Raw genomic sequence first — 16,554 nt, forward strand, 5'->3', positions numbered from 1 at the left:
GAGAACTGGTTTGAAAAACTTAAAGTAGCTTACACATCGCTTATTTAAACACCATTTGAGCGCTTACTTTATGCAGCTTTGAACGCCTTAAACCAACTCGTAAACAGCCATTGCTCTGGCAATTCAGCTACCGTTGTTACTTGGGTAATTAGCCTGAAGCTTGTTAAAATCACCAGATTTAGATGTTTAACAGCTGAAAAAAGGTTTTCATTTCTAAACCTAAACCATAGATCAGCCACAGGTTGAATAAAATCAGCTATAAAAGCGTTTGATCAGACTGAAATTGTTACTTGGGTTGACGATTTTGACGCATATAACATAACGGTTTTCAATCTGACACAACATTTTGATGTAAGGTAACGCACCAGTTTATAGCGTGCGTTACGCCAAGTGGAGAGTAACACGCTAGCTGTCATTATGTCTTATGATCGGGTGTATGTGTTTTTTACTGAACCGAAGCGTTGTATACTTTATTTTTGCTCAAAACTCAGTTATTTTTTAAAATACTTAGAATCCTTACTACAATTATACAAAACCGTAGTAAAAAGTACCGTTAGGCAGTATCCACTAAAATAAAAATTGCCGGATTTTTAAATAGGATTTAAAATGATGAGTAAATAGTTTCAATGTTGATTTTCTCAGTTCGATGCAAATGTTAGATAAGGCCATTTGAAAAATTTCCCGAGAAATGTTATCTTCTTCCTCACCTTTTTAAACCACATTATCTTAGAGTGACTATATCAAGAGCAACATTTCAAATAGGCCGAAGTCAAAACTGACAGTTTCGAGAAAATCGATGTTGAAACTTGAGCATCATTTTTTAACTCCTTATTTGATATAAACAGTGTTGCTTAGAATTGAATATCACATTATGATGCAAAAACATAATAGTTTAATGTGTAATGCAACAACCAGCAGAAAAAACATTGATTTACTTTGTAATTTGCAAAAATATGCGTTTGGCCGTTTTCGGAGATCATTCGGTAATACGACTTTTTCATAAGGCTGATTTGATTATCAATTGTTGATGGGGCCTTTGACATGAGGCTTTTATTTACTGTCAGTGGTGATATGATTTTGGTATTGGGCCGTTTTTCAGACAGCTTTTCGCGTTTGGCCTTTTTTATCACGTTGTTTTGAAGCGCAATGGCTAGAAAAGGTTAAAAATTCGTAACTGGGACAGCTTACTGGATCAGCTTTATTCGCTATGTAAGCACAAATCGATCTCTTGTACTCTCATGGAACTGCCATATGGAAAGTTTGTGAAGATTTGGTGCAAAGTTTTGTCTATCCTTTTCACTCTTTAACAAACCTGTGCACAGACTTCACAAATAGAACAAACTTGGGAAGGTGGCAGCACCGTTTCGCGCACATAGCGAATTATTTCTACTAGAAAAGTTGGGGTTTAATTTCATCGGCAAATCTGCCACCGTTGAACAGGTTTGTGAAGCGGAACGTGTTACCCGTGAGGTGCGGCAGTGCGGCAGTCGCTATTGGTAGTGTGAAGCAGCAGCAGTTCATTCATTTAGCATTTCTAACTCACGACAGCGTGCAAGTGCATCACGCCTTGGCAGTTCAGCGATAGTAAATGTCTCGGGCGCGCAACTAACGAACCCTGTCCGGTTCCTCCACAGGTGATATATAAATACAGCGAAATAGCTTTTTTCGTGTAAGCCGAAAAGTAACTTAAATTTTTGTTGCCGCGCAGGCTTAAATACTAAACATGTCGTGTCTGTGAATGACCGTGTTATTTATGCAGGTAGCATCGTATTGTTTTTTTCGGTCGTCCGTCGAGTCTCTCGCGCAATTGTACAGCGGGGATCATCTTCGCAGCAGCAGCAAGCAGCAGAAATCCCACAACAAAAATAGGGCCGAATGCAAAACAAAACACAAACTGCGTATAGGCTTTTTCATACAGAAGGGCCGAAGCACAAAATGAAAACTTTGTTGCCAGTTTTCACATAAGGCTTTTTCAAATTTGCTTCTTAAGAGTCATAAAGTTTTCAAATCGCTATGATGTTTGGTATTATTATAGATACTTATGAAAGCTTTAAATATAACCAAAAAACCAGTTTTTTTTATATTTTGCACTTGGGCCCTATTGAAATGTTGCTCTTGATATACAGAGTGGCGCCAAGTCATCCCAAATCAGGGATACCAGACTTGCAGATTTGTCTGCAAATTCCAGATTTTTGGAACGGTCTTGCAGATCATTATAAATTTGCAGATATTTGCAGTTTTTCTGACTTTTATTGTTTTGGTGCAGATTTTTGTTCGAAGCTCTTTAAACTTTCACAGACTTCCTAAAAAAGTGTGCAGATTTTCGCAGATTATTTTTAAACCAGAAAATTCGAGTAGCCGGAAAACTGCTCGATTTTTTCGGTTTTCGAGCAGTTGCAGACATTTTTTTAGAAAATATGGCATCTCTGACCCAATGTGATATATACACCTTTTTAAACCTCATTGCGCTCTACCCTCAGAATTGTCATGTCAACAACTTTTCTTTTAAAATTTAGCTAAAATTTCACAAGGCTAGATAGTTTGATATACTTAAAATTAATTTGAGAATAGTGCAATGATCGTTTTCGCAGCGTTGGCGGTTGTCGTGCATTTAATATTTCTGGTTTCCATTTTCTACATATATTTTCAAACACCAATATTGAATGATCTTCCGATAGGAAAGGATGATGAAAGCGCTGCAGCAAACCGGTGAGTTTAGATAATTAAATATGTATCTAGCCAAGGTGAAGAATATGTAAATATATCATAAAAGTTTCATTTAAAGTTTGAAGTTTAACTTAGTTTAGAGCTTCTGAGAATTAAAGCTTAAAACCTGCTTGCGAGTACATCAAGCTGTGCATCTAGGGTTGCCAAGCGGCCGGTTTTTGGCCGGCCCGACCGGTTTTTCATTTGCAAAGCCGGTGGCCGGTCAATCCTGCAAAAAGGCCGGTTTTCCGACATATGAAGCCGGATTTGTACTTTTTGCCTGATTTGTTAAATTTTATAATGAATTTAGGCTTCGTCCACAAATTACGTAACGCTTAGAGGGGAGAGAGGGGGGTCGAGTTAGCGTTACTTGTTGTTACATAGGGGGGAGGGGGAGTCATGAGAATAGTTACGTAACAAATTTATGAATACCAAAAAAGCAGTTGCCAAATGAGGAAAGGACGTGTTGGAGGTGGAAAACAGTGAATCGGTTTATACTAATGAAAATTATGATATAAAATTATGGTTTGTAGCTGCTGAAGATAATCCTGCTAAATTTCCAGTTATTACGGTTGAAGACCATTTCAGGCTGCCCAGTTTGCTTCGGGGTACGATGCTGGCCTAACAAGCCGTCGTATGTTCGAATCTCGGCTAGGAGATGCTGCTATAGAGCCAGTAGGATCATTGCACTAGCCCCGTAATTGTCCTATACTCTAATAGCCGGCTGCGAAGACTGTCGATAAACAACGATGACAAACAATGACAAATGACAAATAAAGAAGAGTCAAGTTCTTAACAGGACGTTTATACCCATGGCTTTGCTTTTTTACCATTTAAGCTTAACATGGGCCGATACCTGATTGTTGATTTTAATATGAAGCTTGCTAACTTGCTAATCTTGCTAATTAGGTTCAATTTCTTAAAAATTAAAAAAAATGCGGTTCAAGCCATTTTTATTGAATGTTGAGGTACGGAGGGGGGAAGGTTTGGTTAACGTTACGTAATTTAATGGGGGGGTTGTGCCAATCGTTACTTAATGTTACATAGGGGAGGGAGGGGGTCAAAAAACCGGAATTTTTGCGTTACGTAATTTGTGTATCACGCCTTATTAGCAATCCTGAGTAGTGGATCATTGAAAATAGCCAGTTTTGCAGTGACAATACTTTGCTTCTGGCGGTAATATACATTAAATTGTCCACTAGCACCAGAAGCAAGTAGTTGTCACTAAAACTAGCTATCTTCAATAATCCATTCAATGTTCGTTGTGGTTTCGACTGCGATGTCCTACCATTTGCTTCTCCACAATTGACTGATCATCCCATTTACAAGGGAAACTGTCAACCGGCTTCCGGCGACTGACACAACCCACCCCCCCCCCCCCCCCCTCCCCGCCATTTTTTAAAAACAGGACCGACCGGCCGGTTTATGTAATTTTCAGACTTGGCAACCCTAATAGAATGAATACTAATATTTTCACTGTAAAAAATAGGATGCCATTACAAATTACTTGTTCGTCCGATGGACTGGTAAAAAACGGATTTTTTTATTGCGGAGTTTCCACCTATTTGGAGTCCCACGCGAAAATTATTAGCGTGGTTATTTTCTGCGTTTACCACGCATGTTTACAATTTAGTAATTTGAACTATCAGTTTTTCGTTATTGCCTCTCCATTGCACCCCTCCTTGCTTGACAAGCATATTTTCAATGTTTTTAGTAAGTACAGGATAATTACTATTAAAAAAAGAATTTGCGTAGGACTCGTTAAATTGCTGCCAGGTGCAATAGTTACGAAAAAAAATTAAGCGTTTTATTGCGGAGATTCCACCTTCTTAGACTCCCCACGCAAAAATTATTAGCGCGATTTTTTCTGCGTGTCCCACACGTTTACAATTTACCAATTTAAATCATCAGTTTTTCATCATTGCTTTTCCTCTGTACTCCTTGTTTACCAAGCATGTCTTCAATATATGTACTGATAAGTACAGGATAATTATTATTTAAATATGAATTTGCGTAGAACTCGATTGCTGACATTTACCGCATTTTTCATTTATTTTTGACATTTATTTTTTCCCGATGCCCACAAACTACTACAGAGTTAACTTTCGCTAATTGCACTAATCTCTTAGCCCACTTACAAGGAAACATCACTATCGGTCACAGCACAGGCTTAACCATATACACCGTAGTGTAGTCCTGTCGATCCAGAACATCACTGCACTGCTCGTATAGGTGTAGCCTATGGAACTTTTTTGAGAAAACTTAACTTGAAATATGTATGGGAATGTGACTTAATGGAGGCGCATGGTACCGTTCTGATTCAAACTTCGAACACTTAAGCTATGCTGAAACTTTCTTCAAAGAAAAATGTTCGAAAACATCTCTATTCTACTTACATGAATGGTTTAACCCTTTATAAGGCCGTGGCAATTATTTTGCCACCAACGAAAAATATTTGTTTTGCGTCTATAATGACATCAATATAATTATAGAAGCAAAATAAAAAATGTTTGTTGGTGGCAATATAGTTGCCACTGCCTTATAAAGGGTTAATAGCATGACAATTTAACTATTTTCGTGTTTAAATTTTAAAAATGAGGATAAAATGTTAATTTACATTGAAAAACACTATAAAACTGCAGTTCGGTTTTGATTCAAACTTCGAACACTTTCATGGTCGACATTCAAATTTCGAATATTTCAGTCTCAGACATCGAACACTTGTATTACTATGATAAGTATTAATGTAATTAGTATCACTCAACAACAATTAGTGAGATTACATCCTTTTTCTAAACACTGTCTTTTTAAATCCACCTAACAGCATGATTTAAATTTTTCACACAAAAATTAGTTTCAATCCGTACTTCTGCAGTCAATTGCTAATATTTTCAAACTCTATGTACCACATCTAAAGCAAGCTAACTTTGTACAGCTATACAATGCAGATAATTCATTTTCTCGAAGGAAAATCCGGAAAAACCGGATATTATTCGTGGGTGTTCAAAGTTTGAATCACACCTCAAAACGTGATTCAAACTTCGAACACTTTGTATTTATCTAAAATCTTTGAAATAATGCATGAAATATTGTATTTCAACTATGCTTTAGTACGTATATATCTTGCACTTACCTAATAATCGCGAAGTGGGAAGGTAAATATTCTATAATTGGTAAAATAATGCAAACGAAAAAACAGTTACTTTTGCACCAAACGCTAAGAGTATGCGGACGAAGTTAAAATCTGAGTTCTCATTTTTTCCAGCGCCTGCTGATTTCTTACAAGGAGTCCTACATTTCAATGTCACCGGATAGAGGACATTCTGACGAACACGGTGGTGTATAATAAGTATAATATTTTATCATATTAGCGATACTACGAGCATTTTATTCTGAAGAGTTCGAAGTTTGAGACTGTTCTAAGTTTGAATCAGAACGGTACATGAATATCCTACATACACCCTCAAGCAACAGAACAAAAAGAAAATTATATTGATTGAAAATTATGATTTTATTATGCAACAAGCGTTTCTAAAATTACTTCCCTCCCATGGGTAGGTGGTTTGACGCGTACTTCGGCTAACCGACCTAAAAATCTTAGTTCCGCATGTAGAATGTAATATAGTTTAAGTTGGATATATGTGTAGTATGTAGTATTGCATAATTTACCTTTACGTGTAGCATGTGTCTCGTAATGCGGAATGGAGCGAAATTGAACGGATCTGATTTTAAATCAAGTCCGTTTAGGCCGAAGCACCGGGAGGGCTTCCTCAGTTCCCTAGATGAAATGCTGGTATGCACAGACATTTCTCTAGAAAATTGAAACCAAATCCTACCCACCATTCATGAGATTTTGACTTACTCATGAAAATTAAAATTTATCGCTAGTTAGAACGAACGAGTGTTCAAAAATGATGTAATGTCTTTATTTGCGTAATCGAGACATTTTCTATGAGATCGCCATTAAATTTGTGGCTGTTATGCGATTATGGACAGCACAGCACTGAAAAATATACACACACGTACATGTATACATGTGTATGCATGTATGAGTGTGTATGGGTGTATAGGTACGAATGAATATATGTTTGAGTGTTCTATGATGAGTCGAAATTTTTCTTATACCTATGCTGCCAAACTACAATTATTAATGGGCAGGAAGTTATAGTCAGTAGCTGTGTTTCCTGTGTCAGTTTCCTATGTTATTACTATTATTACTAATATTGCTATCGTTGTTACTGTCACCTCTATTGTATTATTTTTGTTGTGGATGTAATTAATTATAATTATTATTGTTATTTTCTTATTTCCCTCCTTTGTTAGAGTGATTTGCATGTCTTGTGACTAACCGCGTTAACGGTATTCAACTAACAATATAAAATTATCATGAATGACGTTGTTTGTCTCCCAAAAACCCTCCTAATGCTGATGAGCTACTGTCGGAGAGTCCATCAAGTCGGACGGTGGCAACTCACCGGCGGCCTGCTCCTCTCCATTCTTGCTGCTGCCGTCGCGGTCGGACTCAGTGCAGTGGATCTCTCGAAAAGCTTTATAGCCTCGATATGCATTTGTTCTGTTCATTGTCCAATCCTGGCAGACTTCAACTGGAATTCCACTTCTAACTAAATCTTTTTAGAGTATAGCTCTTCAAGTAAAAACAGATATTCGATTCTCTGGTTGATTCAAGTGATAGCGAGGGCTTGTCCTCAATATACCATCATTCCCACTTCCTAAAATATGGTCATAGTACATAATATATGGCCATGGTATGAGGATTTTTTCGATTCAATACCATCCTCACAGAATTATCAACGTCGTTAACATCTTATTAAGTCTTGCTTCAGTGACAGCTTGCACTTAAGACTTAACACGGCATATATACATATCTCCAAGTGAAGTTCTACTTGATCCACCTCATCCTTTCTTAGTTACAGAATCATTTCAATTGACCACGGTCTGAAGAGCATACCGACAAATCGGTTGACTACTGGTACAAATAGGCAATTAATGCCACCGGGAATAATACGAGCGAGTACCAGTCCCCATTATATCACATTTGCTCTATTTTTTCGGAAGTTCAAGTAATTTTTCGATAGTTCTGACCGATAATATTGCTCTTGAATAATATTCCGCACAAAATATTCGAAAATTTACGCCAACAGCTACAATACTGCAAAGATGGTAGACAAAGAAGCGGCTGTGGCTTTTAATGAGCATAGGTTGTTGAACAGCGCTGGGTCAATCGTGATGACATGGGTAGTTGGGAGATGAATAGCGTCCATCCTATAGCGAGTAGTTAGTCGGTAGTAGCATAGGTGATGGACAGACATAGAATTTTCGTGATATTACTAACTCGAAAATTGCAATCAACATGTTGACTAAAAATTTCTTCTTTTTTCTTTTCTTTCTCTGCCTGGTCTCTATCGCTTCTTCTCACGGCAACAATGTTGTCGCGTGAGGGGAGGCAAGCCACAGCCACAGACGACTGCACTGATGACAACTATGGAGAGGACGGCGTGGAGCCGACTGTGGGCTTAAGTAAGATCGAAGACGAACAAGACGACGAAACAAACAAAGGAAGGAGAAAACAAGATAAGTACAAGCCATCTTATTCTATATTCACCAAGTACACAATTATAACGAGCCAAGTTCTGTCACTCTTCTTCCTCATTAATCCATAATCACCAACGCATTATGGCGCTAGTGTTTTCCGCAAGGATTCTTTTATCATTATCACAACCATCTTATCTCAGGCCTGGACAGACTTGGCTCTAACTGCTCTAAGCGTTTCTAAAATTACTTTTTTGTCCACCTTGAAGTGTTATTAAACTTGTCTTTTACTAATAATTTGGTCATTGCGTTACAAGTTATTCGTTCAATTAGGCTTACAATACAAATTTGAAAAAAAGTTTATGTCACCCCACCCTTTGAAAATTTTCGAAATGTGAAGGGGTAAAAAAATAAAGTGTCATTAGTCTGTTGCATTTTTTAGTGACAAGCGGATTTTTTCACAGTTCAATGAGTTTACATCTCTAAATTATCCAATAAGTGCAAAGTTATAGTTATCTCGTTAGTCTCGATCAACTTTCTTTCACCAACCAAGCTTTCTGATTCTGCTGCAAGTCACAGGCAACTATTGTGCTTAATCTTTAAGTTCCGAACGACGAAAATTGGGGTGCTTGCAATCAGACTTTTGGCTTGATTCCATTTTAATATACCTCGTTTTAAAAGAATTAGATGGAGGCAACAATGAATTAAACAATATATTAGTGAAATTTGGTACCGCTTATGACGGAGATATTCCGATTTTTGAATTGCAGTGGGATTATTTTTTTCCCTCAAAGTACTAGATAAGATAATAATAGAAACACAATTTTTCGGGTTTTCGGGGATCAAAATTGGTCGTTTTACTCCATAATGTCCAAGTAACTACCCTAATTTTGGAGGTAGGGGACGTAAAACTCAACGATACAGTTTTTACCATTCATTGGATGCATGCAGCATGCAGGATGTCACTGAACTGTTCGAAACTTGAAATTTTCTAAACGGTGTGCATCCTTAATATACAAGGAGAGGTCTGATATTCATGACTAAAAGGTTGACCAAGAAACGTGAATAGCTTCAGAGATTTGTTTTCTTAAAACATGTCGATAGCACAGCATAAGTGTTCCAAGTAATAAAGTGGCAGAGACCTAAACTGCCATTTTCACACTATGGTTAGATTACGATACTATGTCGTGGTTACCGAGTTCTGAACTAGTAAGTGACACGGATTTCGATTATTAAAATGCAAGGTAACTAACCGAGTGACACGGAGGTTCAAAACAAAATTCAAATGAAGGTCAAGTTATACGTTTGTGGCTCTCTAAGGTGATCCTGTGGCACTCCACTATTATCAAACTGCTTCGTCTCTACCAGGATGCTTACTTTATGTGCTTGGGTCGAAAAATTTTGAAGTTTGAAAGGGTTGAACTAAAATTTAAGTACTGTTCACAATATTTGTAATAAAATTTTAATAATATGGAAAAATAAACGCTGGTTTCTTCTCTTTTGTTTGGTTATTGAAGGTTTAATGTTATTATTTTTTTCTTGCCCCTCCTTCAACAATATTTTGAGACCAGCACATAAACTTTTTTCAAATTTGTATAAGCCTTATTGGCATAATTGGGCAAACTTCTGTGTTGGCAAACTTTCAACAATGTTTATAATACGTTTGCTGCTAGATAACCGAATAAAGCTTGTATAATGTATAAAACAGCAAGAAACAAAGCTCGTTTTTGTTGTATTAATTATTTGTCAAGATATGCCCATTGCTATGAACGGTTTTCGGTGTTCCCACGAATAGTCCTACGAGTTAGGTGAAAGTCGAACCCAGCTGACACTTGACGGAAAACACGTTGTAGCCCGACGATGACCCCATTTGCTGTATAATTTTTCTTTCGTAACGGTACTTGGAGGAACATTCTTCTACGAAGAGATCATGGTTAAGCTCGTAGACTAATATGGTTGAAAAGTCATGGGCAATCGGCCCTCGTCATCAGGATATCAGCTACAAGGATTGCTCGGCGCAGATTTCTCCTGGATGCTAGGGTGTCCAGTCCAATTAGCATCCGGCACGCTTCGTATCTTGGAAACTGGAGCGGGTGCTTCCATGGCAGGCGACCGAGGGCGAATCGAATGAATTTGCGTTGTATTTTCGCGAACCGATCAACGCCGTTGATATAATGGGGATTCCAGACCGCCGAGCTACATTCCAGCGTCGAATGGACAAGCGCGCAGTACGAATTCTTCAAGCAATGCAGGCATATCGTTGAAGCTTTTCGCAGTTCTCATGATTAGGCCAAGACTGCGGGATGCTTTAGCAACGATGTAGCTGATGTGCTGCTTGTAAGTGAGCTGTGAGTCAAGGAGAACTCCCAAGTCCTTGAGGCAGGACTCTCTTTTAATCAGTTCGCCGCCTGGACCCTAGATGATAGTTGAAAAGGATGCCGTTTTTCCTGAAGAACGACACAACTGAACACTTGCTAATGTTGAGCACCATTCTATTTTCGTTTCGTTTTCGGAAAACGGCGTCTACTACTTTATTGACCGCGAGATATATCTTAAGATCATCAGCAAAGGAGAGCCTGAGTCCTCGTAGTGGAAAGTTTACATCGATGAAGTATAGCACGAATATGAGCCTTGTGGAATACTGAATGTAACAATAAGCTCGCTGGATATTGATCTTCCGATTTTAACATCCACTAGATACCGATCAGCCAAATAGGACTTCAACCAGACCAGTAGGGTGCCGCCAAGTTCCATCCTGTCGTATTTGGCAATCGAAATTTCATGATTTAACTTATCAAAAGCTCTCTGGTCGGTGGATTGCATCCGACATGGTATCCGTAACATAAGTAGGTAGTAAATGAAAGGAGATTCGTCGTGGTTGAGGCAAAAGAATCTTGTACGATTTTTTTTGCTTTTTTTTTGCTTTTTGAGACGTCATTGCGAGCTACAACACTACTACTTCAATGATGTGCTCGAACATCGGGATAGAAAAGTGTTGTAAAATGTGAGCTTCCTAGTTTAAATTGCGGCGATAAACTCCGATTTATTACAAATACAACTAATGCTTTACTGCCAGTGGTCAAGCTCTAAGCCTGTGACAGATAGTGATGTTTCCTTGTTAGTGAAAGACTTAAAGATAGCCCAACGAACGAAAGTTGGCTAATGTATTCACACATCAGCAATCCTTATATACATTTTTACTTAAGGGGGTATTATAAGTAGAATCAATATATATAGAATGCCAGTGTCGCTGTTTTTCTACAGGACTCATTGTGGTAAAAATGATGCTAACAATCTGTATCAAGTCTGTGCATCGGGAACTTCATTGTCAAAGTTTCTCATTGTTATTTATCTGTTCTTTATCTGTGCGCTGGTTGGTGCTGTCATCAGTGCGCTCTCCGCTGTGTTTTTATGCCAGTGAAATGGTGTTAAACGTTCTTTTTCTTTTCGTCCGGATGAATAGAATCTCAAAACTACGCCCTTTAGCACCGATTTTTTTTTCAGAAATTTGAAGCAAGCGAAGTTTCCAATCACATTATTTAGCAGCCATAGTTGAAATTTTAAACTGGTTGTCAAAGTTTGACAATGAGATTCCCCTTTTGATGAATCTCAGGCACACACACATTTGCATATATAATGTAAATACATTATCTGAACATGTGTGATGTTTACCACGCGCACTGCAGCGACACTGGCATTCTAAATATATATTGATTATATTGTATTATACTATAATCACTGGCGCACTGACATGACACATAGAAGAAAATTCTTCAAAAACCATCGTCCTACACATTTTGCTTGCACACTAGCGCTCTCTGTTATGCATGTTGCGGAGTAGCTTGCATTTGCAGGGTTTTATACTGTAGGTTTTTTACATTTGTGTGGTTTTATACTGGAAACCCGAAGCAACACTCGAGCGCCATGGTGTGGTCATGTTGCGAAACATGCTTTTTTGAAAAATAAGTGGTTTTTGAATGGACGATGGAATTAATGCGAGTGTCTCGTCTGTTTGTCTGTGCTAATACACTCCGTTATTATGGCAGATGGTATAAAAAGCTGGATAGCGCATCACTGTGCGATTACAGCGCACTACTTAACACACAAAACCAGAATAAAATTGAATATCACAGCTATCCACCTATTCGCGTGCGTAATGGCGGCTAGTGGTTACAACTTTCGGAAAACGTTAGCATGCTTTTGGCAGCTTTAAGGGCCAAACAGAATGCTGCGTCAACGCGTCCGTCAGCGTTATTCTGACAGTTTTCCCATGGGTTTACTGTCAAATTGACGCTGACGGATGCGTTAACGCTACATTCTGTTTGGGCCTTTATTCACGTTAAGGTCATATTTCCAGCCTTGATTGTCGTTGTAGAACTTTCAAGCATACGTGAGCGGAGTTCCCAAAAGCAAATAAACATTGTCGAAAAGCGTACCCACTAACCGCCATTAAGCGCGCGAAAAGGTGGATATGCATACAATTATTGTTCATATTTTCCAGTAAATTATCCATGTTAACAGAAACATAATGTAGCTTTTCGATCCTGAAATGAACGTTTACATGCTTACTATTTATTTACTAGATTTACTAGAGTAATGTTTGACATATGTAGTATTATATACGTAGTATTACCTAATTTTAAAGGATATTTAAGGTGAAATTAGTCAAGAAAAGATATTCGCTGTGTTTAGATTGGCAAGAAGAAGGCAGTATTTACTTTTTTACAACCAGGCCCCAGCTATTGGGTCCAAAAACTGCTTCCGAAATTGGGCTCTCCGACGAAAAGTTAATGACTGCTAATTTCCCGTTAAACAAATCATGTTCGAAAAACAGGTCTATAAAGTGATTTCCTCATTATTCATGATTTTGATGTAGGACTACGTCTTTGTTTACTATACTGGGACTGGGTAGCACTTTGTGAAAACGAAACTAGAAGTGTAACGTTTGAATGAAAGATTTCAAATGCTAATAACTACTAAACTACTGAACGAAACTGAACAATTTATATGTCGTTGGATAGATAAAATAAACAGAAATTTTCTGGGAGTAAGAGAGCAATTTCAAGAAGGGTGTAAGAGTAGGGGGCTCCTATCCAAAAGGAACACAAATTTTCTCAAAACTCGAGAACTAATTAAGCAAATGGAACCAAATTTGTCCTGTGGGGGGTTTTTGAAGGCAGGATTTTTTCTATGATGTACTGAAATCCCTTCCCCTTATAAGAGGGGAGGGAACTCCCATTCAAATGAAATACAAATTTCCTCATAACTTTAGAACTAATCAAGCAAATGGAACCAAATTTGACATGTGGGGATTTTTGAGGCAATAACTTTTTCTATGGTGAATTGAGACCCCTCCCCACTTTAGGAGGGGGGTCCCATACAAATAATATACAAATTTCCTCATAACTCGAAAACTAATCAAGCAAAAGAAACCAAATTTGGCATGTGGGGGTTTTTGGAGGCATGAATTTGTTTTATAATGGTTTGAGACGCCTCACTCCTGTGGATAAGAACTCTCATACAAATAAAACAGAAATTTTTGCGTATGCGTTCAAAAGAAATCTCTATGTCTCAATGATTGAGAGCGTTGTACTTATGAACCCCCCTGCACGTATTTTCAAAGCCACCATTGCATTCAATAAAGAATAGAATCTGAATATTTCGCTCTTCTCTTTTCAACATTCACTTAAACAATGGCCCTCACACATTTTTATAAACATACATATGCCAGAAATGCAGTTTACATAATCTGATATAGTTCTACGTCACCCTTTCGTATAACCCTTAGGGATGTATATCTTGTAGTTTTTTTAACTTTTCACTATTGATTCAATAATGTCCTGATTTATTCCAGTGTCATTTCCTTTGCAAAACTTCCTTTCTGCACTATTTTTCCTGCTCCAAATTCCTTGTTGACAGCAGTTCAAATAATAAACATTGTGAGCTTTTTTGATAAGTTTCAAGCAAACAAACCGGCGAACAGCGCAAAATGTTACGAAAACAAATTTAATTTGATTGGCATATTACACTGTTTTACAAACAGCCAAATTTTATCGGAAAAGCTCGGCGACATTTTGAAAAATAAAATTTGTTCGAATATTTGGTTGGGTCAGTACACGGGCTTTCAAATTTATTTGATGAAATAGATTAAATATTAGATGATTCAGCAAACAGTGTACTGGTACCTTAAACATCGAATTTTATTTGATTAATTAATTCTAAAAATTAACGTTTTAAGCATATGTGCTTGAAAGCGTTTGGATGAATTCCGAAAATTGACAAAGTTATAGCTGTTTGTACCGCGAATTTAAAATGACCTAGAAAAACCTGGAATTGTCAAGGAATTTTTAACAAAATCAGGGAATTTTTCAAATAACCGATTCATTGAGTAGTCAAGCACACTTCAAATACAGCGTACAAGCGAAAATGGGTCATCAAATCCCCATCAAAAATGGGGATTACATAGATCTGTGTAAGGTTCTCTAGCTCTGTGTTTTTCAAAAGGCCTAGTTATGTGAAGCAAGTGATGTGACACGGCTAATTTTAATTTGATGCTATATGGGTTTTGTTCAGCGTTAGTCGAATTGAATCGAATGACATTAGAATTTTAGGGCGGACCTTTAGTGATCTGATTCGATTCGCAGAACGCCGAAGTAAATGCGAGTGACAGCAGTTTACATTTTTCAGGTAGGCCCTTTTGAAAAGTTGGTGCCGAATTATTAATCAAATTTCTTAGCAGAATTAAGCAGAATTAATAATCGAGAATCGAGAACGTTGAAGAAATTCCACTTGTGAGATCAGTTTGGTTTAGACTATAATAGTTCTGATCTCAAACACGCAAATCGTAACTTCAATATGCATTTTTATTAAAATTTCCTTTATTTGCAGAATTGTTGTTTTTGTTGCAGATGGGCTCCGCGCAGCTTCTTTTCTTGAACACCAGGCGAACAGAACTTTATTTTTGCGGCAAATAGTTTTGTCGCAAGGAACCTTTGGAATATCTCATACGCATGTTCCAACTGAGTCAAGACCAGGGCATGTAGCCCTTTTTGCAGGTAAACTATACATTTTTAATTTTTTTTTTTAGTCCTCAACCCATAGTAGACCTTTTACATTAGTAACTATGTAAATATGTTACTATTTAATTGCATAATACATACTGCTCACATTTTTTTCCATAAAACGCAAAGTTTTGGTTTCGATTTCAATACAGTGGACTCTCAGAAAAGTTAACCGATTGGGGAATGGGTCGATTAACTTTTCTGAAATATTAACTTTTCTGAGTAATCCTCAGAGTCGTTGAAAATGATAAATACAAAAGCGAAAAATATGTCCTCGGATACAGGACACACATTTTTATGTATCTAGAAGGTGTAATGTAAAGAAGTAGTAAATATGTAGCCAGATCTTTATGAAATAATACTTAGTTCCTTACAGTAAGTTTAAAATAGCCGGTTACACTAGTTTAGTTTTGTTTTTTCGTATAGTCTGCGACTACGTTTTGATAATGTTCGCGCTTATTTTTAGTTCCTTGCTGTTCCTTCCTTTGCATTTAAAATGAGTTTGCGCTTTTCCAGTATGTTATCAATAATCCTGAAGTAACTATAACTATGTGCCCGTATAGAACTATTGTTGCAACTCTCCGGTACAAGAGTAGGTATAATTTAATCCCAGTAATGATGCGACTCTGTATGAAACTGTGGAAAGGCGGCAATAAACCGAAAAATGAGAAATAAAGATAGAAGGTAAACACACGTGTGTGGACGAACGCACTATGGGGGATTTCCATACAAGCAGGCGGACAAAAATACTTTCGAATTTTTTTAGGATTTTTGATGTTTTCCTAGTTGATATGACTAAAATATGTTGGTAGAGTACATTTGCAAACATTTCACGAACATATTTTGAAAAGAATTCAACTTTTTGCCTTTTCCATATGTGGAAAACTAGTACATGACTTGGTAAAATCACCATTTTAGGATCAATTCTTAACCGATTTTCGATCTGTTTTTTGCATTAAGTTTGTAAATCCTGTCTTCAAATGTGCAGATGTTTATTTATATTGGACAAGATGGCGATCATAAAATGTTAAAAGTCCCTTATTGCTTAAAATTTCAAAATCGGCCTTTCAGCTCAATTATTTTTTTACCAATGGCCAAACTTAAAGAAATTAGGTTTTAAGTTGAAACCCATCAAAAAATCATAAAAGGAAGCCAGAACAGAAGAAAAATTTAAAAAGTGCCTCATGGTAGAAGACCTGACTTTTTAGCAAAGCCCAAAGGGCCGAGTGTCATTTAC

The 16,554-nt window shown here is 37.3% G+C and overlaps 1 protein-coding gene across 1 annotated transcript in view; it reads left to right on the top strand.

Moving 5' to 3' along the window:
- Window positions 1-2,487: 2,487 nt before the first annotated feature.
- The window catches only part of LOC128744430 (GPI ethanolamine phosphate transferase 1), a 188,950-nt gene continuing 174,883 nt past the window's right edge, over window positions 2,488-16,554 (top strand). The window contains exons 1-2 of the mRNA XM_053841448.1: window positions 2,488-2,709; window positions 15,145-15,311. Of these exons, the coding sequence (XP_053697423.1) occupies window positions 2,576-2,709; window positions 15,145-15,311 (301 nt within the window). The 5' untranslated portion in view covers window positions 2,488-2,575. The remainder of the gene's footprint in view (window positions 2,710-15,144; window positions 15,312-16,554) is intronic.

Source organism: Sabethes cyaneus, chromosome 3 (assembly GCF_943734655.1).
Source record: "Sabethes cyaneus chromosome 3, idSabCyanKW18_F2, whole genome shotgun sequence".
Taxonomy (NCBI): Eukaryota; Metazoa; Arthropoda; class Insecta; order Diptera; family Culicidae; genus Sabethes; species Sabethes cyaneus.